This window comes from Megalobrama amblycephala, linkage group LG1 (assembly GCF_018812025.1).
Source record: "Megalobrama amblycephala isolate DHTTF-2021 linkage group LG1, ASM1881202v1, whole genome shotgun sequence".
NCBI lineage: Eukaryota > Metazoa > Chordata > Actinopteri > Cypriniformes > Xenocyprididae > Megalobrama > Megalobrama amblycephala.
This window is the reverse complement of record NC_063044.1, coordinates 7,620,825-7,648,212: the sequence shown is the minus strand read 5'-3', so window position 1 is coordinate 7,648,212 and position 27,388 is coordinate 7,620,825. Positions and strand designations below refer to the sequence as shown.

Genomic DNA, 27,388 nt, shown 5'->3' with positions numbered 1-27,388 from the left:
ATGTTATTATTGCATACTGTTTTATAATATACTACAATACACTGAGGTATCTGCCACTATTTGCACTGAATAGCATCTAACAACTATTTTCACTTAGTGCCACTGCCAAATTTGAGACACCAGTGAAATTTCACAATTCTCAATACCAAAACTAATCATTGGTCAGTCATCAAGCAATTATTGAATACAACAAGTAAAGAGTCAGTAAAGACATAAGGTTGGTTCATTTCAGAGGAAACTGAGACCCTTTGTAGGGTAATGTCATGCTTTGTCAGCTGTCAACTGTCAGGTGATTTAGGATAAAGTTGTACACAGATTGAAGCTTGGTTTGAGAGTAGTACAATCTCTGTATGTCGCCCCTGTGTATTAAAGGGATAGTTCACCCAAAAATGAAAAATATCCCATGATTTACTCACTCTCAAGCCATCCTAGATGTATATACTATCTTCTTTCAGACGATCACAATCGGAGATATATTTAAAAATGTCCTTAGTACTCCAAGGTTTATAATGGTTGTGAATGGGGGCCCAAATTCTGAAGACAAAAAAATGCATCCATCCATAAATAAATGAATCCATACAACTCCAGGGGGTTAATAAATGCCTTCTGAAGCGATTCTGAAGTCATTCGTTGTTAAATCTGGTATGTGTTATTACTACTGTATTTCTGAACGTTCCAGTGATTATCTGTTTCATGGTTTTGACACCTGCCTATTTTCCGGATTACCGTATCAGTGTTGCTAATTTAGCTATTTTGTCACTAGATTTAGCAACTCCCTCAACCCTTTTGAGACTTTTTTCAAAAGCCTAGCAACAAATCTAGCAACTTCATGGAAAAACCTTATCTAGATTCTTATCTCACTCAATGATCTGTATTTATATTTAAATATATCACTGAAATCGCCATTATGATGTCATCTAGTGATATTTAGCGATCAGATTTAGCTATTTTCAATTGAAAGCAGTTGGCAACACTGCCCCGTTTGCCCGAGTTTCCCGCCTGGTGTTTTGTGTTGAACTGCTTACCGTGTGTTTATGACCTCTTGCCTGTTACTTAGACTACGTCTTTGGATTACCCTTTAATGAATGCTGCATTTGGATCCTTAAAGGATTAGTTCACTTTCAAATAAAATTTTCCTGATAATTTACTCACCCCCATGTCATCCAAGATGTCCATGTCCTTCTTTCTTCAGTAGAAAAGAAATTAAGGTTTTTGATGTAAACATTCTAGGATTATTCTCCTTATAGTGGACTTCAATGGCCTCCAGTTGAACAGTTGAAGGTCAAAATTACAGTTTCAGTGCAGCTTCAAAGGGCTTTAAATGATACCAGACGAGGAATAAGGGTCTTATCTAGCAAAACGATCGGTCATTTTCGAAAAAAAATGTAAATGTATATGCTTTATATAAACAAATGATCGCCTTCCAATTGGTTCCGCCAGAACCGCACTTTCGTATTCTTCATTTACATTTACATTTACGTTTATTCATTTGGCAGACGCTTTTATCCAAAGCAACTTACAAGTGAGGAATACAACAAGCGAGTCGTCATGACGAGGCAAATAGACAAGAAGTGCTCATAATACAAGTTATAGGCAGTGCTCAGATTATCCTAAGATACAATAGAGAGGGATTAGAGGAAGTGAAAGGATAGGAATTAGTATTTTTTTTTTTTTGTTTTTTGTTTTTTTGTTTTTTTAAGATGAGGTTAAGTGCTCACGAAAGAGATGGGTTTTCAGTTGTCTTTTGAATATTGCCAGGGATTCCGCATTCTGGATGGAGGCAGGAAGATCGTTCCACCAGCAAGGAACAGTGAACGAGAATGTTCTGGAAAGTGATTTCGTGCCTCTCTGTGATGGTACCACAAGCCTTCGCTCCTTTAATGAGCGCAGGTTTCTGGTAGGAGTGTAGACTCGTAAGAGTGAGTGGAAGTAGGAGGGTACTGAGCCTGTGGTAGATCTGTAAGCAAGCGTCAACGCCTTGAATTTGATGCGAGCAGCAAGTGGTAGCCAGTGAAGAGAGATGAAGAGAGGCGTGACGTGGGCTCTTTGGGCTCGTTGAAGACGAGACGTGCTGCTGCGTTCTGAATCATTTGTAGAGGCTTGATTGTGCATGATGGCAGTCCAGCCAGAAGTGCATTGCAGTAATCAAGCCTAGAAATGACCAGGGCCTGGACCAGAAGTTGTGTTGCATGTTCTGTTAGAAAGGGCCTGATTTTCCTGATGTTGTATAGTGCAAATCTGCATGACCGAGTCGTCTTTGCAATGTGGTCTATGAAGGTCAGTTGATCATCAAGGATTACTCCAAGATTTCTGGCCGGATTTGATGGGGTAATTGAGGATGTACCTAGCTGGATGCTGAAATCGTGATTTAGAGTCGGATTGGCAGGGAAGACGAGAAGCTCAGTCTTAGCCAGGTTGAGCTGTAGATGATGTTCTTTCATCCATTTCATTTTGAAGATTCATCCATCTTCAAAAAGCTTACGCTGTATGTCCTACGCCTTCCCTACTTACAGAAAAAAATTTAACTGGCGCTGCGTTCGTTCCGTAAGTTGAATAGGGAAGGTGTAGGACATACAGCGTAAGCTTTTTGAAGAATACAAAAGTGCGGTTTTGGCGGAAGCACATGCACGGCAATCATTTGTTTATATAAAGCATATACAGTTGTATTTTTTCGAAAATGACCGATCGTTTCACTAGGTAAGACCATTATTCCTCGTCTGGTATCGAATAAAGCCCTTTGAAGCTGCACTGAAACTGTAATTTTGACCTTCAAACCATTTGGAGGCCATTGAAGTCCACTATAAGGAGAATAATCCTGGAATGTTTTCATCAAAAACCTTAAAGGTCCTCTAGATGTCACGCGTTTTTAGGCCAAAACATTTTTTGTCACATACAGCAAACATCTCCTCACTATCCGCTAGCTGCCTGTCCCCTGAACACACTGTAAAAAAACGCAATCTCTGTAGTCGCCACAAGTTCCGAAAACGGCAACAAAAACAAACTGGTGCAGCCTGGACCACGAATCATAATAAACATGCCCCAGCCAATAACCGACAGGAATGATTTTAAATGCACGTTCATGACTGTTTCAGGAAGCACAGAGGGGAGGGGGAGGAGGAGGCGGGGGAGGAGGAGGAGGGAGGGTCCAGCTAGCCTCTGTTTTGTTTGACAACACTTCGAACGTCAACAGGAAGTTACTCCGCTCAGGATCGCTTAGAGAACCTTTAAATAAAAATAATAAAATAAATAAAATAATATAAACAATGAACATTATGACATTTAAAAAATATTCCTGTTGTTTCCAAAGCTTGTAAATGTTTATGACAATGTAAATGTTTTATGTAATGTTTCATTGGGTACCCATGGATTCTCAGCAATGTGCAGATGTTTGGTGGACATAACCAGAAAACATTTGAAATATCTAGTAGTCAATCGATACAATTTTTTATAAATATAATTAAAAATCTGAACAAAAGTAAGTAAACACTAACCAACAGTGCACTCAGTAATCTGAGATGTCTGTGTGTACACTGTCAAAATAAAAGTCCTGCTTCAGACACATCGGCCGATATATTGGCCCTGATGATATATATTGGTTGACCACTAGGGATGAGCATTTTTGCCAATTTCAATTCTCAAAACACGAGTACTCGGGGGCCGGGGCATGTGCTTCATGGAGATATCGAAAATATTTTAAGACTGTTACGAAAATTAATGTTGACAAAAATATGACATGAAAGCATGAACATATGACTATAAAAAATAACACTGCTTCTATGTTATTGATTACAACTTCTGCACAAAAGGATGCAAATGCGCACATGAACTTGACCGTGCTAGTTTGAAAGGGCAACTCCCATTGTGGATGCGATCTTCCCATAACAACAATGCTGATACATGGCCAACTAAAGCATGAAGAATTCCCAACATTCTATTACAATCCTGTTCTCGTATTGCTGTGTATATGGCAGATTGGCGCTTGTAGGAATTAAACCCAAATATCGAATCAAAATGTAATTAAATTACATTTAATAAGAACCGGATTCACCGTGAATGATTCAGAATCAATATTTAACACTTTATCAATTATTCGTCCACCGAAAAATTGAGGTTACAGTATTTTTACCAATTCTGGACAAAATTATTATTCTGTGGCCAACAGTAATAATATTTTGTTATGATTAATAATTATGATTATGATTATGAGCAAGTAGCATGATCTTTGTTTAAGGCAGCAATTTGGTAAGCACAGCACAAGACACTGTATGTATGGAAAATCAAACAAGACTTTATTGAACTAAATCTACTACGCACAAACTAATCTAACGAAAAACATATACTCACACACACACACACACACACACAAACACACACACACACACACACACACATTCATTCATTCAGTTACAGGGAAATGGTGAGGTTATTGTTTGGAGGTGAATGGATTCCCCAGTTGTTTAGCTTTTAACAAGTTTCTCTGACCGTAACCTGAGAGAATTAATACACTAGCAATTCAACCATAGTTTCATTTGCTTAATAAAATTGCACCAGCTCAGCAAAATTAGGAGACCTGTGTTACTTGCGTTGGCTGCTCCTTTAAGCGCGTGTTCCCTTCGTGACGGAGTTGAAGGAAGCGCGTGGCTCGGTCAAGAGTTCTGAAGGACGACGTCCGTGGGGAAGAAGTTGGCTTTGCAGAAAATGGAGTCTTCTTTGGATAGCAGGGTTTACGCGTTGCTGCGTGAGTGTCTCTCTGCGTCTCAAGGAGTTGCTGGAACAAAGGACTTTTGGTGAGTCCTCAGCTGCGAAATTCAACAAAGTTTCTTGCAGGGGTTTGAGTGAGTCTTGAAATGGCTTGGCTTGCAGGCAGGACGATGTTCGGTCCGCCGCCTCAGCGAATGCCAGGACGAAGTGCAAAAGCCGAAAGCAAAAGCAGAAAGCAAAAAGCAAGCAAGCACTTTCACAATGCGCGGTATTGAGTTTTGAACGGTTTGTTGGTTCCGCCTTTCCGATTGTTTTAGCCAATCAGGTCCTGTTTTGGGCGGGGTCCCACGCCCAGTTCTCCTGTCCTTGTATGCAATTAGCATACTGTCCTTACAGTCCTTTGTTCTCAAACTTAGGGATTTTGGTCAGAACTTTGAGAAGTTAATTTTGCTGGTTCAAAAGTCATACATCTTACATAAATCAATTTTGCATCAAAATACTGGAAAGCATTCATCCATCACAACCATACCAAACAGTACACACTTTCTGTAATTGAGGTAGATTTTCTTCAAATTTACCAGTAATCAATATTTAAAACACACAGAAAGAATTACGTACGTTCCATGAACAAAATAAAACATGCTTAATACATATGATATGTTAGAGACTGCTTTTGGTGATAAGTTCATATCTCTGGCAGTATTTTTCTAAATTGTCTCTGAAACTTTGGAATGTCTTTTGAAATGCAACGCTGGGCAGAGGGAAAGTTTCTTGTGGGTGATTCCCATGGTGCCCTGCTGTGATCTTCACCTCAAGATGTGTCGCAGGGCCAAGTTTTCTGATAACCGTGAATTTACACCTTGGTGTTTGCTGATCCATCTGTTTTCTTAAAGTCAACACAGCAAAAGAGAGTCTCTTTGATCTTTTGCTCTGTTACTACAATCAAATGCATTTGTAATTAAGCAGACATTGAGGGGCCATCTTCGATCAGCCATTTTAGTTTCCAGATCCAACTTTATGGCTCACAAATGGTTCAGTAAGGGAATGAGTTGACTCTTTGATCTTTGGAATGTGGAGTTTGTGGTAATTTGGTGAGCTTTGTTCGGGAATAATCCTACATATCCCCCCCTTGCGGACGTTGATGTTCCTGGTGCGGACATCGGCGGGCGCTGAGGAAACAGGCAGAGAGAGAGAGAGAGACAGGCATACATGCAAAGATAACACAACACTCCATCATTCACTGAGCCCTGGTGCAAGGATTTGGTTTAGTACAGGGATATCATGGGCCTAAATCGGACTGATTTGGACCACAGTAGTAGACAGTGAAAAATGTTTTGTACGAGACGAAACAAAAGTTAAATATGGTTTGATCCTACTCATAGCTAGGCTATCAACTGGGGAAGTGATCTCAAGCAGCGTATCGGACAGTGGGATGGTTACGCATTTCATTTGATTGAGGTCAATTTGAAGTACCAAAAAGAGTTTGTTGATTAATTGGATGGTTTGGTTGGAAAGCGTGCTGGGGGTTTGTTCTTAACAACCCTGGCTGTTCACGGAACACAATTGTCAACGCGGGGCCTGTCGATGCCACTTTGGGTTGAGGCATCACCCCCCTTTGCGTGGCTAGACAGGATGGTGAATTCGAATATCATCCTGGTAACAGGGAAAAGCAAACAAAGCAAACAGTTAGAGGAAAATCTTTTGATTTGGTCGGACGGTTAGGGTGTTTTGATCAGTTGCGAGGGTGCCATGACGATTAGATCATGGGACTCGGTAATCCATGTTTTGGGCACAATGGATGTAATGGGTCAATCCTACTGTTTAGCCCTAACTCAGTTCTCTGTTGGTTTTAAATAATTTAGGTGAAAAGAGAAAGAAAACAAGAGAAAGAAAGGGAGCGTTAGTAATGACACCTATGGGATCAGAATTGCTTGTTAGAGGGGACAATCTCAGTGTGGGAGTACCTTAAAATGAAATAAAATGAAGTATGATAATGTGTTTGGGAAGAAAACTGTATGTTTTCCTAGATATAATGTAATGTGTGGTAGCATTGATCTGTGTCAGTCACTTTTGGTTTCCCCCCTTTTCTTGGCTTGGTTCTTGTGGAAGAAATCGACAGGTATTGGATCAGGTTCTAACTCTGTTGCTAGGCATTTAGGTTCAGTCTCTGGTTCCTCTGTTGGTTCTGCGATTGCAGCTTCACTTGTGGTAGTTTGAGGATAGTGAGTGTGACATGGATGGTTATTGTACAGAGTGTTGTGGTGTACCATGTAGTCGCTGTTTCTTTACTTCGCCTCTAGTTATGCGGAATCTGACTTATTTTTCTTTTCCCATTTCCTGTCTTCTTCATTGCGTTTAAAAAATTCTCTCATGAACATCTGCATCAGTTCTTGTGAGCTCATACCTGGTTCAGTCTTTTGTTCTTGTGTGGACCCATGGTTGAGTTGGTCTGATTGATGCCAATAGTGATGGGAGTTTCTTGGTAGATTCCTTGGGCTTGTTGCTCGTGGGGTTGGCTGTCGGTTTCCTTTGGACATTCTGTTGGATTGCCATGAACCTTTTCCCCATGAGTTTCCATATGACTGTTTCTGGTTCCATGAGTTGTCCCAGCGGTTTTCTTGCGACCATGGCTGGTTCCAGGATTTCTCCCAGTGACGTTTAGATGCGTGTGGCTGTTCTCGTGGCCTGTACCCATGGTTGTTTAGTTGTTTGGGTCTGACGCTGGCATGAGAGTTCCATTCTTTGCTGAAGGAGGATTCTCTGCGTTCTTTAGGTGGCAGTATGGCGCTGTCCTGATGTTGGATGCCCTCTAAGGAAAGTTCGTGATTTTGAGTGTTGACATCAAAGACTTCTATTTGCTTGGTCCCTTTTTCTGAGGCCATCTTCTGCTTGCCAAAAGCTTTGTGTGCCAAATCCCTTAACTGTTGTATAGTCATGGATCGAGGGCAGGCCATGATGCCCAGATGATGGCTTACTCCAGGGTGGAGGTTTCTCAGGAAAAGTGTTTTGAAGTTTAGGTCTTCTTCCATGTCAGGTTCGTTGCGTGCCCCAAAGTATGCTCGTCTGAGTCTGTTGTAAAATACTTGAGGTGATTCATGCCGGCCTTGCTTGGTTTCTAGGGCGGCTACCAGTCCTTGGTCAGACTCTGGGTCCGAAAACTCTTTGATAAGGGCTTCTCTGAGGAGGTGGTAATCAGACTTGGTGTGTGTGGGCTGTCTGTCTAAGAAACTTCTCACCTCAGGACTGGATGTTGATCGGAGTAAGTAAAGTCTATCTCTGTCTGTGACGTTAGCTCTCATCTCCAGGTGGAAGTCAATGTCTTGTAGATACGCCTGGACATCTTGACTTCCTGCCACATTCGGAGTGAATTTGTGGATGTTTCTGGCAAGTTTGTCGAGGTCTTTTAACGTCAGGCTGCATGCCACTTCAGACTCCCTTTGGAGATTACCCTTTCTTTGGTCAGCAGGATAGTGTTCCTCTGAGCAGGTGGGAGAATGTTTTAGTGGTGTTACTTCAGTTCTTTTGTAATGTGTTGGTCCCTGGATAGGGGATGCAGCTCTGCTAGGCAGAGGTGAAATCAGAGTGTGTCTAGTCCTTGTTGACTCAGGATGCAGCTCATAAGGATGATTAAGTTCTTCTTTTATTGAGTCAGATTCTTCTTTTACATAGTCCAGTTGGCGGTTTAAACTGCGGATCTCGTCTCGTGACTTTTCAAGATGGGTTTCAAGGGCCTTTATTCGGCTGCTCTTGTCTCTCAAATCAACTTTGGCCTTTTCCAGTATCTGTTCTGCATACTGCAGCTTGTTGGTCAGATCATCTTGAGCAGCATTTGCTTGTTCTAAATTTTGTGTGGTGGTTATCAATGTCTCTTGGAGTTTTTTAATTTCCCTTTTGGTACTTATCTCCATCTCATTGGACCTTTCCTGTTGGTCCTGCGTTTCCAGTTCTAGCTGGTTGATGCGTTGACGTGCGAGGGTCAGCTCCTCCTGGAGGTGGGCTGTTTTCTTGTCGCTCAACTTGAGTGTGGCTATCAGTGTGTGGCTCAGGAAACCGGTGATCTTTGCTAGTTCTTTGTGGTTGAAGCTTTGGAGTGGATCCTGTGCCATGATGTCTGTTATGTTAACATCCAGTTGATCTTGTGTGTGTTGCCGTAGGTTGTCAGCGGCTTGGGGTAAGAGACTTCCTGTCACTGCACTCAGCCAGTTCTCTAAATCTTCCCAATAGGCGATGGGGTCGGTAGATCGAGACATGTTGGCACGTGGGGAAGAGACCTGGAAAAGAGACTGACACAGATCGTTCTAAAAAAAAAAAATTGTGTGATCTAAGTGTGATGGGCAGTTATGTGTTGTGTGCTGAAGCTGTGGGGCCTCTAGTGAAGTGTACTGCTGTCGCGTAGTCTCTGTAAGAGAAAACAGTGCATACAACTTGGGAGGACACAGCTGAGGAGAGGGGAAGAGAAAGAGAGCAGAGGTAAAACAATGCAGATAGCAATCAAGGCAAACAACAAAAAAATTGTCTCTTTTTTTTTATGAAAGAGTTTCCAATGAAAATAGAAAGAATAATGTTTGTGTTAAAAAAAAAAAAGGAATTCTGTATGGGGTTAAATGGAGATACTTCAATGAAGATCAAATGGGAAAAGTAGTCAAGAGAAAAAAAAAAACTTTCTTTTTTTTTATCTGAACTACAATCTCTCAATGCAGTGTATTATTGCTGTTATACTTTTCTCCTGGTTGGAAGAAAATGTTAACATCAATAATTTTATTTTTATAGGATTGACACCATACACCTGTTCATGTGCTCTTTGTTTTCTTTTTCTTTTTAGAACGTGTTAGGCGAATGGCAGTCGCTTCTTGTTCCTTTTTCAAATTTAGGCTGGGTAGGCTACCGAAATTTCAGAAGGTGATATGCTGAAAGGGAGAGTGAGTTTAAACGTCTGCTTAAAATTTCAAACTATTTATAAATAGTTATCCAGAAAGTTTCTGTAATCACTGTATAACTCTCACAGGTTCGGTTCCAGAAATGGCATGGGGAGAAAGATAAAACAAACAAAACAAAACAAAAGAAAGAAAACGGAAGAGACTAAGAGAGAATTAGATGACAGTGAGAAAAAGGAGACTGATTCAATTAGCATGTGGAATTTTGACCAATAGTTCTGCTATTGTTCATCCACTATGTTTATCTGTGAGTGAAAAGCTGCTGTTATTTGGTTTATACCTAAATAAAGCAAAAGTTCAAAGGAATTGTTTGCACTTTATCATTAAACTCACAGGGCTTTAACTATATATTTTTAGGTCTCAACACAGATAGGTGTAAATGTGCTGCTCCCAGTGAAGATTGGACTTAAGTGAAAAGGGGAGGAGCAAATGAGGAAAAGCATTGGCAATAGGGGGGAGAAGAGAAAAAAAAAAAAAAGAAAAAAAAAAATTAAACCTCTAAAGAAAACAAAATAAAACAAAACAAAAATTTAAATCCTCATCTCTTTACTTAAAACAAATACATAATGGCATCCATCATCATTTGTTTAAAATAAATGAGAATGACAGGGGAGGTAAAAATGGCAATGGCCAAGTAATTAAAATTCAAATAAACCAGTCAGCATGGTAAATTGAATAAGGGAGAGAAAACAAGTAAAAGTAGAAAAATAAATAAGGGAAGCAAATGAAAGAAAACAAACTAAGGATAAAGTGAAATGAAAACAAAAACAAAAATAATAAAAGGAAATAAAAATAAAATAAATATGAAACAAAAAACAAAAAAAACAAACAAAAAAAAAAGGATGGCTTATACAATTGGTAACTGGTTCAACCTGAGCTTTGAAGGTCAAGGTTTACTCTTACACAATTGAGGGAATTGTCAATATAATGTCAATGGGTTCGTGATTATATATAGTTTTAAGTAGCGTAATTAATTGTGGTTTTATCACAAATTAAATACTCCTAAGTCAGTATTCTTTTTGATGGGAAGAGAGTTGGAAATAAAGAAGGAAGAAGAAGATGGAAAAGACTCTAAAATATTAGAGTTTAGAGGTGAAAGGGTAAAAACACTTCAACACTGCTCCAAACACACTGCATTTAGCTTCAGCGAGCTACAAAAATACTTATGCTCTAACCGCTAACCTTTTAGGCTAATGGCTTTAGCATAGGCTTTAACTTAAATACCGCGGCTTCCGTTAGCTAGGCTACCTGAGTTGTTTACAATGTGGCGCAGCGAGAATTATCCAGGAAGTTTTCTCTGACTTCCGTGCCACGGCTGTTACTATGGCGACGCACAGCGAAAGCACAGTTACAAACGCACGTGGTTACAGCGTGCAGATAAAGTTTAGAGCATTTACATGAAATGGCGGCACATTTCAGTCTTGCACAAACAATGGCGCTACTCGTAGTTTTACGATGCGCAGTTTAATATTCTCAGCTCGTTAGAGTGAGACAAATTTTATCTTAAAGGGCAGGTTTACTGCAGTTAAAACAATAACGTTATTGAAAATCACGGCGGATTTTAATTATTCGTGTCAGTTTCTGAACACGCAACAACATGCAGGATTTACTGCAAACAAATTACTTGATCAAGAATTTTCAAAATACTCCCATTCAAATCAGATTCGAACACGCGCAGTGTTACAAATAATATATATCATTTCACTGAGTGAGTTGATACAAACAGGCACATTAGGTAGCTACTTCCAATGTTAACCTGCGGGAGTTTAGCTTAGTTGATTTAAAATTGGAACACGCAATAATTAAATCAAATCTAGCTTTTACAAGGCCTTAAGGAACAAAAGCAAGGGACACGCTTACTCTTTTCCTGGTGCGCTTTAGGGCGACTTTCTTTTCGTCTCAAAAGACGATCTTAAGTTCACTTACTGCAGATTTAACAATGACAAAACGTACAAACAAACAACTCGAGCTCAAATTTCATTCATCCACACCGCGCCTTGTTATGCGCTCGTAGCATTACACGACAATCAAAAAGACTCGTTTCTGTCTCTATTCTATCTTCCGGATCAATAGAAAAGTACAATTACAAGTGACTTGTTTTGTGCTTACAAATTGGATTAAACTGCCAGCATATTCTCCACCAGATATGTAGGAATTAAACCCAAATATCGAATCAAAATGTAATTAAATTACATTTAATAAGAACCGGATTCACCGTGAATGATTCAGAATCAATATTTAACACTTTATCAATTATTCGTCCACCGAAAAATTGAGGTTACAGTATTTTTACCAATTCTGGACAAAATTATTATTCTGTGGCCAACAGTAATAATATTTTGTTATGATTAATAATTATGATTATGATTATGAGCAAGTAGCATGATCTTTGTTTAAGGCAGCAATTTGGTAAGCACAGCACAAGACACTGTATGTATGGAAAATCAAACAAGACTTTATTGAACTAAATCTACTACGCACAAACTAATCTAACGAAAAACATATACTCACACACACACACACACACACACACACACACACACACACACACACACACACACACACACACACACACACACACACATTCATTCATTCAGTTACAGGGAAATGGTGAGGTTATTGTTTGGAGGTGAATGGATTCCCCAGTTGTTTAGCTTTTAACAAGTTTCTCTGACCGTAACCTGAGAGAATTAATACACTAGCAATTCAACCATAGTTTCATTTGCTTAATAAAATTGCACCAGCTCAGCAAAATTAGGAGACCTGTGTTACTTGCGTTGGCTGCTCCTTTAAGCGCGTGTTCCCTTCGTGACGGAGTTGAAGGAAGCGCGTGGCTCGGTCAAGAGTTCTGAAGGACGACGTCCGTGGGGAAGAAGTTGGCTTTGCAGAAAATGGAGTCTTCTTTGGATAGCAGGGTTTACGCGTTGCTGTGTGAGTGTCTCTCTGCGTCTCAAGGAGTTGCTGGAACAAAGGTCTTTTGGTGAGTCCTCAGCTGCGAAATTCAACGAAGTTTCTTGCAGGGGTTTGAGTGAGTCTTGAAATGGCTTGGCTTGCAGGCAGGACGATGTTCGGTCCGCCGCCTCAGCGAATGCCAAGACGAAGTGCAAAAGCCGAAAGCAAAAGCAGAAAGCAAAAAGCAAGCAAGCACTTTCACAATGCGCAGTATTGAGTTTTGAACGGTTTGTTGGTTCCGCCTTTCCGATTGTTTTAGCCAATCAGGTCCTGTTTTGGGCGGGGTCCCACGCCCAGTTCTCCTGTCCTTGTATGCAATTAGCATACTGTCCTTACAGTCCTTTGTTCTCAAACTTAGGGATTTTGGTCAGAACTTTGAGAAGTTAATTTTGCTGGTTCAAAAGTCATACATCTTACATAAATCAATTTTGCATCAAAATACTGGAAAGCATTCATCCATCACAACCATACCAAACAGTACACACTTTCTGTAATTGAGGTAGATTTTCTTCAAATTTACCAGTAATCAATATTTAAAACACACAGAAAGAATTACGTACGTTCCATGAACAAAATAAAACATGCTTAATACATATGATATGTTAGAGACTGCTTTTGGTGATAAGTTCATATCTCTGGCAGTATTTTTCTAAATTGTCTCTGAAACTTTGGAATGTCTTTTGAAATGCAAAGCTGGGCAGAGGGAAAGTTTCTTGTGGGTGATTCCCATGGTGCCCTGCTGTGATCTTCACCTCAAGATGTGTCGCAGGGCCAAGTTTTCTGATAACCGTGAATTTACACCTTGGTGTTTGCTGATCCATCTGTTTTCTTAAAGTCAACACAGCAAAAGAGAGTCTCTTTGATCTTTTGCTCTGTTACTACAATCAAATGCATTTGTAATTAAGCAGACATTGAGGGGCCATCTTCGATCAGCCATTTTAGTTTCCAGATCCAACTTTATGGCTCACAAATGGTTCAGTAAGGGAATGAGTTGACTCTTTGATCTTTGGAATGTGGAGTTTGTGGTAATTTGGTGTAGCCTGGTAATACCAGACTCTGCTACTTCACTTTGCTTTGTAGACAGAGTCTGGAATGGCATAATAGAGAAGTGTTTTCTCTCTCGCTAGGGGACGCTTGTCTGAAGTTTAAAATCATTGGTTACCCGTAAGCCAATCAGATACGTTTAGTTATGACGTATGTTATCCGCCTGTACAGCCGCATCGAAGCACAGACATCATGCATCTAACTCAAATCTATGATTGAACTTCCACTGTAAACCTGTTGTAAACACATGATGATGTGAGCGAAATACCGGAGTGAACATGGCTGTAAACGACTTTTGCAGATTATGCGAAGTTAATGCATCCCGAAGTTTGCATCCCGTGTCTCGTTTCCCATTTCCGCGGTCGTTTCGGTTTTCGATTTCTCTAACCTACAATGTAAAACTCGGCGCTTAGCATCTACGTCACGGCTCTCAGCCCGCCCTCTGTTCGTTGATTGGCCCGGCTGTTTCCAGACCGGTGGCAAACACAAAGCTATGACGCTGTATCAGACTGAGTACAGAAGCGAAATGAAATTGAGCGGAAGTAGGAAGTCTGACGTAGTCAGGCTAAATTTGGTGAGCTTTGTTCGGGAATAATCCTACACGCTGCAAGCACTTAACTTTATTTTTCATGATCAAAGTGAATACAGTCATCACTCGTCGCTGTCACATTCGAGTACTTGAGTCCATCCCTATTCACCACTATAAATATCATTTTTATCTGTTTTTCAGGTTCAACGTCTACCATTCATAATATATAAAATAATTTTCATACTTGTTTACAAAATGTAATTTTCACAATTTTCCTGTGTCCCTACATACTTCAGCACCTCTGTTCTTGGAAAAGTGGGATGCACTTAATGTAATTTCCCGTCAGAAGAGAAGCAACACCGGTGATGAAGAGGCAAAACTCCCTGCCAACCTTGAGAGGGAGTGTTTAGAGGAAGTTTGTGATTATGAGGAAGCAAGAGAAGTCTTCCAGGATAATTATCGGACAGTGAGTCTGAGCCTTCCAATAAATTCACCCATCTACAGTAGGGTTGTGCGATATGTATCATCATCTATGATAATAGTGTAATTATTTTTTTAACAATGTGCTGGCTGACATCATTCACTTTAAAAAAAACAAACAAAACAGAAACACACCTTGAGAGAGAGCACAGATTCCTGGTGAGCTGTACAGTAGAGTAATGTCTTAATAATGACCCTGAAATTCAAGATCTAGGCCTACAGGGACATTCCTCACCCATCCAAGATCAAATTATATTGTCAACCAATATCACAAAAGTATTCGAATGATATTATATAAAAAATAAGTTGTCATTTTGAGTTACATTTTAGACCCAATATTGTCAATATTTTGTTTTTGCTTTATTTTGTCAAACAAAAATTGTCAACCACAGCAGATCAGTGATTGATTCAGTGACCGAATAAATCAGTACATTTATGAGCACCGCACAGAATAAGAAGAATATGAAAAGCTTTAGGAATCAGCTGTTCATGACAGGCCTAAACCAAATATTTGGAAAAAATATTGGGATATAATTTTTTTTGTGAGAATCGCACACCCCTACTCTACACTTTAAATAATATTGCTAATATTCACAATTGCACTTGTAATTATATACAGACTTAAATGGATTGTGTTTGTTTCTTTAAAGGATATCTTCTGGTCTGTCTACATTGGTAAGTTGTGAATGCTGCAGAAAGAAACTTAAAGATGAATGATGGTCATGTGAGGAAGGCTGGTGCCAGTTGTCTTTCCAAATGCAAGAAAATCGATATCCATTATAGCAGAGAGGTCTTCAGCCCTGCTCATGGAGATCCACTGTCCTGAAAAGTTTATTTCCAACCTTCAGCCTGTGATTTCCAAGCGATCCTGAAGAGCTTGATTATCTGGTTCAGGTGTGTTTGTTTAGGGTTGGAGCTGAATTCAGCAGGACAGTGGCCCTCCAGGAGCAGGATTGAAGACATAGTCCAATCAAACCAATTAAAGGAATTGTTCACTTTCAAATAAAAATTTCCTCATAATTTCCTCACCCCTATGTCATCCAAGATGTCCATGTCCTTCTTTCTTCAGTCGAAAAGAAATTAAGGTTTTTGACACATTCCAGGATTATTCTCCTTATAGTGGACTTCAATGGCCTCCAAACAGTTGAAGGTCAAAATTACAGTTTCAGTGCAGCTTTAAATGATACCAGACGAGGAATAAGGGTCTTATCTAGTGAAACGATTGGCCATTTTCGAAAAAAAAATGTAAATGTATATGCTTTATATAAACAAATGTTCGCCTTCCAAGTGGTTCTGCCAAAAGAGCACTTTCGTACTCTTCAAAAAGCTTACGCTGTATGTCCTACGCCTTCCCTATTCTACTTATGAAAAAAATGGAACTGGCGCTGCTTTCATTCCGCAAGTTGAATAGTGAAGGCATAGGACACACAGCGTAAGCTTTTTGAAGAATACGAAAATGCAGTTTTGGCGGAACCACTTGGAAGGCAATCATTTGTTTATGTAAAGCATATACATTTACATTTTTTTTTTTTTAAATGACCAATCGTTTCGCTAGATAAGACCCTTATTCCTAATCTGGTATCGTTTAAAGCCCTTTGAAGCTGCACTGAAACTGTAATTTTGACCCTCAACAGTGGAGTCCACTAAAAGGAGAATAATCCTGGAATGTTTTCATCAAAAACCTTAATTTCTTTTCGACTGAAGAAAGAAGGACATGGACATCTTGGATGACATGGGGGTGAGTAAATTATGAGGAAAATTTTATTTGAAAGTGAACTAATCCTTTAAGGCAAGTGGAATCAGTTATTTCACTTATTGCCACTTACTATAGGGTTAGGATTATGATTAGGGTTTGTTGCATGAAATTATGCATAATTTACTGTTATTACTATAGCAAGTACATGTAAAGTGTAACAGAGGGATTTTAGTTTTCCTGGGACAGCAGTTGATTATATAGTTTTAGTGGTCATCATAAAAAAGTATTGGGTGTGAGCATACTGTGATTGACAAGTCATAATAAATCATAAAAAAAAAAACATTTAATAATGCTTAAGATATGTTGTAGTCTGGGTTGGATACAATAACAGATATATAATGTTTTCTGTGTATTGTTTGTGTTAACCCTGATGATGTTTCACGTACTAGATGGTGACCAGTGTGCTGATCATCCATGCAAAAATGGAGCCATGTGTTCAGATAGTGTGGGCGGTTATGACTGCATTTGCAAATCAGGCTTTACAGGAATCCACTGCGAGACGGGTATGTAACTCAACCCATGTTGATTTGGAAAAACTTCATTCATGTTCATGATTTCTTTCTAAAAATATATAAAAATAAAAAATAAAAAAATAAAAACAATGCATCTCATTCACAGCACTGCACATTTTCAGGAGATGCTTTTGAGCACATTGAGCTCTTTTTAAAAGTACACATTAAAGGGGTCATGAAATGGAAAATCAAAATGTCCTTGATATTTACGCATCCACATTTCTGAGGCATGTCTGGGGTCTCATGTGTAAAGCTTTGCGTTGATTTCAAAGTATGCCACGTATGCCAGAACCTGCACAAAACTGCCTTTAGAAACCAATCAGCAGAAGATTGTGCGTACATGCATTCCCACCCCATCTCCTCCCCAAAGTAACCATATATGATGCTGTAACACAGTTCGTATATACGTGAAGAAGGAGGTGGGAACCGGCGAACATTCAACAAAACTTTAATACCAAAATAAACAAATACAAAACGAAAGTAATGCCGGCAGACCCTCGCAGACGTCTGCCGGCCACACAAACATAATAAAACATAAAATAAAGTCCAGGCCTGGTCCTCTCTTGTCCTTCACTGTCGTCGCTCCTCCTTTTATGCCTCCGGAGCTCCTCCGTGAGAGACTCGAGGCCGATGCGCCTCACAGGTGAAGATCATTAACACTCGCGTCACCGGCCTCGCCCGCCCTGCTCGTCACAGATGCTTACAATGCCTAGTTTACTATGCATATCCTCATCTCTAAGAGAAGCTTACACACGCCAGAGAATTGACACGCTAGATCTAAACGCAGGGCTCAACAACAAGGACTGCCCGGTGGCCAAGAGTTGACAGAACTGTCACTGTCCCGATCGGGTTTTTAAGCCTTGCCAATTTAAACATTCAGGTGTAAGAAGACATGAAAGAGAATTCAATTCGGCACGGTACTTGTGGTAGAGGTCTACAAAGAAGACCCGAGACCCGAGGACCCGGGACCCGATCCGGGACCCGTACGGGTTCGAGACTATATTTTAAATGGTCAGCCGGGTCCGGGTCGGGTCCTAATCTATTACTTAGGTTCCCGGGTCTGATTAACATCATGTGTGTATACCCGAGCCGATTTGATTCAGAGATCACCCGGCCGTGTTGGGAGTCAGTCAGCGCTGTGCGTGTTTTGTAACTTGCAAAGTATGAGCCGGGAAATAAGGTGAAAAAACACGAGTGACCCCAGCCATCAGAAGCAGAGCGGGCGGAGTTAATGCAAGCGAACGGTGATCATCGAGTTTTACTGTTCCTATCGTGTGCAACAGTAATGCAAACAAACTTCAAATCTCAAGAACTGCTTGTAGCCTTGCACATTCACATTTAAATAACATAGCCTATTTCAAATCATTAACAAAATATGAACTATCACACGAATGTTTTCTGTGATGCTTAAAGCTTATGTTTCAGGTTGCTCCAGCTAACGCGCATGTCTCATGCAAGCGCACTTTCTTTCTCCTGTTTTTATAATAACATTATGCCGTCTTGTTATATCTAAAGTTCTGGTCAGACTCGGCTCAGAAAGCACAGAAATGACCGCAAATAAGTAATGCTAACGTCAGCGGCCATGTCACTGAACAAGCAATTGTTATTATAGTTCAAAAGGGCAAACAGTCAAAGTTATTTTATTATGTGAGTTGACTCGAGTCTCGAGATACAACAAAATAATGCAAAACTGCAAAGTCGCATTTGTCATCGTAACAGCAAGTGAACTTTTAAAGCTGGAATAATGAGTGGATTAAGCATTTCAATCGGCAAGAGAGGAATAACGGATGAACTTTCTTGGCAAGTGCATCACAGTCAGGTACAAGGGAGAAAGCTATAGCCTACTAATATTAGGTAAGACAACACGTTTTATTTTCGCAGCTTGTTTATTGACTTATTAATAGCAATTTGCTGTGGAATAGACCTATGTGCCAATCGGGTCCAGACGGGTCCGGTCGGGTTCGGGTCCAGCTTAGACGGGTCCGGGTAGTACATTTATGGCATTTCTCGGTTCTGCACGGGTTCGGGTCCAACTTTCAAAATAATAGTCGGGCCGGGTCGGTTCCGTGTAGCACATTTACGGGTCTCTCCGGGTTCAGGTATGAATTTTTGGACCCGTGAAGACCTCTAACTCGTGGTACACATTCAAAGCACGCGCACAGAAAGTCAGTCAGTTAAACACAGTCGGTTATGTCAAGTGAATGTAAACAGTCAAGAAAGAAAACTCATGCGTAGTATATCAGTATATTGTATCTATGTGTTATGTCTTAAAGTGACAACAGCCTAATATTCCTGCTTCTGCCTGTGTTTTTAATGTTAATCAAACAACAAAAGACGAAGAGATCACTCACTGCTTTTGACTGAATAACTTTTGTAACTTTAATAAAGATTCATCTATATTTAATTTATACAGTGAAGACTATGCAGTCTTATTTATATGTGATTACTTTATTCAATTTCTGTACCTAATCTGTATCTAACTACTGTTAGATCTACCTGAAAAAAACAAAAAATCACTGTTTATTTAATTGGTAACTTTGTTATATTGTGTTTATTTGTGCTATTGCTTGTAGTTTGATTATTTGTTCTTTTTTATTACAGGCTGTTTACTTGTCTTTAATAATGTTTGAAATTTATATTTTATATTATAATTAATGAAGAATTTTAGCCGATGGCGACTCGAGCTTCAGCGTGTCCGTAGAGGGTTGGCCAAAAACTTAGAATAAGCCAACCTCCAGAAACATGATATAAAGATCTGAAAATGCATTTCATGACCCCTTTAACAAAATGCTGTAAAATTGACCATTTGATTAGAGTTTTTACTGCTTTATTTCTGTTTAATTTCTGAATTGTCTTTATTATATGATGCTAAATGATGTTTTTTCTCGTACTGTTATGATTTGATTCTCACTTAACTCATTGATTGTTGTCGCATCTAGATCAAACAGTATGTGTAATAGATAAGAGCAAAGGTTGCAGTCAGTTCTGTAAGCCAGGCTATCAGTCGTACGAGTGCTCGTGTGCTTACGGTTGGAAACTGAAGCAGAGAGAGAAGTGCGAGCCAGCTGGTGAGTTCCCTGTCTCATAGTTTCTACCTTGCAAACAAGGCAAAAGCAGATTACAAAATGTATTCTATGTAACACCTGGTAATGGCATATATAGAGAGAGACATTGTGTTTTTATTCCTTTTCATCTGGCAACTAGGAAGTAATTTCAGTAATTCCATTCCATATTGTCTCACCAAAGCTAGCTTCATATGTGCTTTGCAAGTGCATTAGGGGAGTGCTAATACCCCTGAGTACAAGCAATACCAAATAATTTCTAAGTAAATGTTTACTTTTTTTTTTTTTAGTGACATTTCCATGTGGAAAAATTAGTAGCTTGAGCCAGTGGGGCAGACGTCAATCATCTAACATACAGTCAGACTATGAAGGACTCATCTGTGGCCCAGAAGAGTGTCCCTGGCAGGTGAACGGACTACTCTTGATCCTCCAGACATCATGTTTCTTCTTTACACTTCTTTACACTGGAGCTTCTGTGTTCAGTTTCGTTATGCCCACCACAGCTTTCAGTTATAAACAAGAGCAACATTTCTGCGAAACACTGTTGATATTTGAAATCGACATCCAAACAAACAGACCCCTCCTGTTATTGCACTGCCACCAAAATAACGAACTTGCAATGCAACACAGTCGTCAGCACACCTGCTCCAGACAAACATTGACACTCAAATCTGTCCCATTACTATAGCTAATATTACAACAGCCAAAACAAAGCAACCTCTGCATCCGTTTTCAGGCCTTCCTGCTTTCTCACATCTCCCCAGTGCTAAAGCTTCTCCAAAATTAACACAGGTCCTAAAGCTCTTGCCTGATCGTAACCTTTCGTCTTCCAAATATATTCCACTGACATTTCTTCTTTGGTAATATCTCAGCATCTTTCTTTCTATAGTTTTTCTACAAATGTACCGCTTGCTCACTCTCTCTCCTCCCCATCATGATGCGGATACGCCCCCCTACCGCTGATTGGCTACATGAGTGTTTTAAAGCTCTGTGGATCAGTCTGATGCACTTTGTTTTTTTCTCCTGTTTACAAAGCCAAGACTGTGTACAAACACAATACTTTTTTTTCAGCGCACACACAGAACAGACATCTAGCAAATATTCACAAAATTGTTTGTTTGGGTGTTGATTTCAATTTTCAACAATGTTTCTCAGAAATCATGAGGCTAAATTTAGCCACTTATTCATTAGTTACTTGTTGATGCTGACCTACCCTTTAAATAATGTAACACTACTTGAATTAAGCGCTGAGCCTGTTAGAATTGAATGAGCCGAGTCAGAATTTCTCTGCCATCTTTATGGGTGCTTTAAATCCAACAAAGCAATTTAAAGTATTAGTTCACTTTCAAATGAAAATTACCCCAAGCTTTACTCACCCTCAAGCCTCTCTTCTTTCTGATGAAAACAATCAGAGAAATATTAATAAATATCCTGACACATCCGAGCTTTATAATGGCAGTGAACAGGGGTCACTAGTATGAAGCTGAAGAAAGTGCTTCCATCCACATCCATCCATCATAAATGTGTACTCCACACAGCTCCGGAGGGTTAATAAAGTCCCTCTGAAACGAAACAATGCATTTATGTAAAAAAAAAAAGAAAAAAAACCATATTTAACAAGTAACGAAGTAAGATATCTAGCTTTCGCAGACCGCTTTCCATATTCTATGTACAATGAAAGTGTAAAACTCTTGAAGTTCAAAAAGCTTATGCTACGTCCAATGCCTTCAACTTATGGAAAAAGTGTAACTGACGCAATGCCAGTTTACACTTTCTTCGTAACTTTAATACAGAAGGCAGTCTGGTGGAAGCTAAATATTTTACTTCATAACTTCATAACTAAATATGGATATTTTTTTTACACAAACGCATCGTTTCGCTTCAGAAGGCCTTTATTAACCCCCCGGAGCTGTGTGGAGTAAATATTTATGATGGATGGATGTAGATGGAAGCACTTTCTTCAGCTTCATACTACTGACCCCTGTTCACATGACTATTTTAACAATGTCTTTAGTACTTCTCTGGACCTTGAAAGTGGTGCATTGAAGGTACAGAACATTTTGGTCATTACCAAAATTTGACAGAATTCATAAAACTAAAAGTTTGATGATATAGGAAAACTAACAATTGAAATGCAGACACTTTTATTTTTAAATTAAAAAAAAAAAACATGAAATTAACACTATAATCAGTAGATGGTGGCAAAGGAGCACTTATTGGCTCATTAGACATTTCAACTCCCGAAGTTTTTTTCATACATTTTGCTTTTTAATTTAGTTTTAGAGATGATCAAATCACTATTATAACATTAAAAAAATCTGTAATTTTTTTGTCTGTTTTCGTACGTTTTGTATTTAAGTATGAAGTATATATTTGTATGAAAGATCATAAAGTCTCATGAAAAACCTTTCTTCAAATTACGAATAAAATGCAAGTAAAGAACTTCCTTCCATTGAAGGACTTCCGTTTTAATCAATGAATCTGACTAAAGTCCACAATGAATCATTTATTTACATCGTGGCCGCTGTGTTTGTTATAATGAGAGGATTTGTGTGCATGTAAAACTTAACAGCATTCACCTCTGATTGATCATTATTTTCAACAGAAATGCCTGTGATAGGCTACAATACTCAATGCTGCAAAATCACGTTGTAAATAGACACATTTGCAGCGCCGTTGAACTCATGTGACACAAATGTAACAACCAGATCGCTTTTATTTACTTGCTTTTCTTTTATTAAACAATTCCAAATTATGTTACACTTAGTAATATAACTCTGTTAATCCTGCAATAAAAATATTACTTTGCATTGACCTGACCAGGCAGCCCAGGTATGGCAGCCGTCATACCCTGCCATACCCACCTGACGTCCCTGAATATATGCAAAGAGTCAGTATTTACAGTGTTGACCCTTCCTTATCATAACCTCTGTAATTCACTATGACATGCTGAATATCAGCTAATATCGTCTAAATCCTGACTGATGGCGATCCATTCTTGCTATATAATGCTCAGAGTTGATCACAATTTGTGGACGTCTGCTTGTCCACTCACCTTTTGAGGACTGACCACAGGTTCTCTATCAGATTAAGCTCCGGAGAGTTGCCTGGCCACGGATCCAAACTTTCAATGTAATGATCTCTGAGCCACCTCATTATCACTCTTGCCTTGTGACATGGTGCTCCATCATGCTGGAAAATGCACAGATCATCACCAAATTGCTCCAGGGTTGTTGAGAGAAGTTGCTCTTGCAGGCTGTTTTGATCCCATTCGTTATTCATGGGAGTGCTTTTTGGCAGAATTGTGAGAGAGACACTCCCTTGGATGAAAAGCAACCCCACACATGGATGATCTCAGGATACTTCATTGTTGGCATGACACAGAACTCATGGTACTGTTCACCTTTTCTTCTCAGGACAATTGATTTTTCAGATGTCCCAAACAGTTGGAAGGGGGCTTCATCAGAGAAAATAACTTCGCACCAGTCTTCTGCTGTCCAATCCTTGTACTTCCTGCAGAATTTCAGCCTGTCTTCTGTTTTTCTTGGAGAGAAGTGGCTTTCTGGACACCAGGCCAGAAAGATGATATGATTAGTGAAATGATGTTAGCACACATTTTGTGTGAGGGCCAAAAAACAGTAAAAATTAGGTTTTTGTGAAGTTCTTTTTTTTTTTTTTTTTCTGAACAATGAAAGTTTTTTCCAATTATTTTGGCCACATCATACCATGTTCAGGTTTGACTGTGATATGTGACATAACTGCAAAAACAAAAATCAGCTCAAAAAACACAAACTTTGACAAAGAGTATTATTGTTAAAATAATAATTTTATAATGTCTAAACAAACCTAAATGAAGAACTTGAAAAGATGTATACCAATGTGGAAATGGCAAATGAGCCAGTGAGTGACACTCTGCCGCCATCTAGTGGCTGTCATTGAAATTTAATGTTATTTTAATTTCAAAGGTGTTTGTTTTCCAGTAGATGGCAGCAATCTTCCACTAAACCATGGCACATGAATCAACATGAATTAAATAGAGAGATGTAGATCTTCTTTAAAGTGATCTAATTGAAATGTATCTTATAATATGGTTTTTACAGAAAAGTTCTTGAATCTACACTGAAAGTTAGGTTTTGATCATAATATGTGTGGACTCATATGCAACATTTAAATTTAGATTAATTGCATGTCATAAGATGTCACAGGACAATTTCAAATGAATGTGAATATAATTTTCAGCTCAAAACTTTATTTATCTAAGGCATTTATTGTAATGCCCTTTTCATTTTTTTATAATTTATTTATAAATGTGTGGCCTCCTAACCTTATGCTTGCAGTTTAACACATAAGTGTTTGTTTTATTATTAATACCACAACAATAAATGTCTTTATAGAAATTGTATAATATATTTCTTCATTTTAAATGGTCAGCAGTATATTTGGCAACTTGAAAAATAGGTTTTTATTGGGGTCTTGAAAAAGTTAATTAAACATTTAATGATCTATAAGCATTTCACTGATGAACCAGATCTATGGATTTATTTCCATTCAAAGGGGTGGAAAATGAAGAAAAAGATTAGGCTTAGAAAAAGATTAGGCTTAAAGAAAATTCCTCATCCTGTGACTCCCTCTAGTGGACAACATTAATATCACAGCCTTCATCTTTCAGTTGAAATGGATGGTTAATCACTATATTATTCATCCATATTCTGCATTCCATATTCTTTAGGGCATTCACTCTCACATTTACATGCACTAACAAACCTTTACATTGTGTATTTGTACTCATCTATTTCAAGGCATTGCTGCGTCAGGGATCTAGTGGCTTCTGCAGTGGGGTCATCTTCAAAGACAATCTGGTTCTTACCACAGCCCAGTGTGTGGGGAAGTACAGCGACTTTCAGGTGGCAGTGGGTGAGTGCTATTATGCTCGGAAATTGATTGAAACATATGTTAAACATCAGTTTTCTAATTTAAAAATAATGTAATGTCTGAAACTCTACAGGCAAAAGGGTGACCTCATTTGAAGCAGGAGAGCAGACGCTTCATGTACAGCAGGTGCACATCCACCCACTATATGCTGATGGCAAACCTGAGAATGACTTGGCTGTGGTAGAGCTGAGAGGGAAGATTATTTTCAAGAAGAATGTGGTTCCAGCTTGTCTTCCAGAGAGAGACTTTTCTGACAGTGTGCTCATGGCCGGCGACTACATGGGTGTGGTCACCGGTTGGAAGGAAGTTTCAGGTGCAACAGATTTTCAAGGGAACCTCATGTTAAACCACCTATCCTACGACAAACTGCCGATTTGTTTGCAGCGCCACTCTGGTCAGGTATGTGGATATGTCAGTACTTTGCAGGTTGCAGGTTTCCAGTGGTTATTGAAAAGCATTTCACAAATTATTTCCTCATAATAACATTACATTATAATGTTATGTTAGTCCTCATAATAACAACATTAGTACAAGTGTATATTTTCCAAGCATCATAAAATTTATTAATTTGGAATATGAAGGTGGGTGAGGGCTTTTTCATTTCAGTAAAATAATGCGTCTTGTCAACAGTGTTAAAAAAGCACGGGCAGGTACAGAACTTATAAATTAGGGTGTTTCCATTCTAGCACTTTTGGGGTTTGTTTTATTTGGATGATGTGAGTGCCGTTTTAAGTTGGGTGCATACCAGTGAACGGTACCCGAGTCCGCAAAAAGTGATTTTTGGGGTACGGTTCATGTTAACTCTGGTACAGTTCACTGCTGATGTTAATGCAATCATACTAAATTACGGTAGAGTCTCCCTATTAATGAAGTTTGATTTGATAAAACTTTGTGATTTTGTGCCTTCTAACAAGTCTAGGGTATAATGCATTACTAAGTCATTAATTACAGTAATTTAATTACTGTTCCCTTGAAGAAGTATGAAATTACTCTTATTTTTACTGCAATTTAATTACACTTCTGATGTAATTGCATTAAATACTGTATAGACAATAGAAAAATTCTATATAAAACAATAATGGATTTAACATCAAAATTTAACGTCTTACGTTAAACTATGTTTTTAATGTAACCTTGTACTTCAGTCCAAGAATAATTTATACAGTTTTATATTATTTATTTGAAAGAATTAAAAGAGCAGTTTCATGTCATCCTTGTATTGTTCAGCTTGTCGAGGTTGATATGGGATTTAGAAAGTAATAAGTAATGGAAAAAATTTTAGAGAGAGTAATTAGTACAGTAATCTAATTACAGTGTTAGAGGTGTAATTAATAGCTAGTAATTAATTGCTCTTTTAGAGTAACTTACCCAACATTGGTTCCCACCCACTTTCCTGCCAAGCGTGACTGAGAATGAGAGAATGTATATCTCATTTCTGCTCACCTTCATCACAAATGGACTTACATGTTCTTTAGAACATTTGCAGTACTTTCGTGGCAGATGGACACAAGGGCCGTTGTGTTTGGAAACCAAATCAAAGGTTCAAATAACTAAATATAAAAGTGAGCTGAGCAGCGCTATGCATTTTACCGCCTTCTCCTGTGTTGTCTTTATCAAGAAAGGGGGCAAAAAGCTGCAGCTTAAAGCTGCAGTCCGTAACTTTTTTTGGTTAAGAATGATCCAAAATCCATTTTTGAGCAAGTACATAACCAGCCAGTGTTCAAAACTATCTGATTATCTTAGCTCAATTCACAATGGTAAGCTTGTAATAATGTTTTATAATAAGAGCGACATGGTGGATTTCTGCGGGAAATTCGAGCATGCAGCAGTTCGTTTGTGTGTCATTACGTCACGTCCGTAAACAGAAAGAAGGAGTCCAGGCTAGTTGGCTTTATCACGTGAGGATGCTGCTGGTAGCGGATCATTTTTCTCACAGCAGCTGAAATAATTAAACTTATCATTTTGATGGCGGATTGTAATCCAGAAAGATCCAAATGACAATCATCAGTGACAACTGAAGATTAACCCGTAGTCAAAAATCAAAAGACTTTGGACTGTGGAGTGGCTACAGACATTGAAATCTACAGGTAACACTAATACACACTAAATACACATAGTCATGCAATGCTGATGTTGTTAACATTAACAATTTAAGTATAACAGTAATAATTATTTGCACAGTTTGGCATGATCTGAGCTAAGCAATCATTAGATTTAATCATCATTGGCAGCGCGATTTATTGTAGGCCTAATGCTTTTTTCCTCAGTTGGTCAGAACAAAAGTGGCAGAAATGTTACTTACTTGTTCAGCTGATATTTTCCAGTGAAAATTCTAATATTGGTCATACTTTCAAGACGTAGAATCTGTGATTCTGAAGTGCGGTGACTGACAGCAAACATTAGATTCATCCGCGCTGAGGAGCTGTGCCGATGCACAACGCACGTACAGATAACTGTTCCGCATATGACTGCAAATTAGGGATGGG

General features: G+C 38.9%; 1 protein-coding gene across 1 annotated transcript in view; it reads left to right on the top strand.

Annotated features, from left to right (window-relative positions):
• The window catches only part of proza (protein Z, vitamin K-dependent plasma glycoprotein a), a 38,208-nt gene that overhangs the window by 6,275 nt on the left and 4,545 nt on the right, over positions 1–27,388 (top strand). The window contains exons 3-9 of the mRNA XM_048152694.1: positions 14,457–14,626; positions 15,291–15,315; positions 16,786–16,899; positions 19,848–19,976; positions 20,261–20,376; positions 24,770–24,884; positions 24,976–25,301. Of these exons, the coding sequence (XP_048008651.1) occupies positions 14,457–14,626; positions 15,291–15,315; positions 16,786–16,899; positions 19,848–19,976; positions 20,261–20,376; positions 24,770–24,884; positions 24,976–25,301 (995 nt within the window). The remainder of the gene's footprint in view (positions 1–14,456; positions 14,627–15,290; positions 15,316–16,785; positions 16,900–19,847; positions 19,977–20,260; positions 20,377–24,769; positions 24,885–24,975; positions 25,302–27,388) is intronic.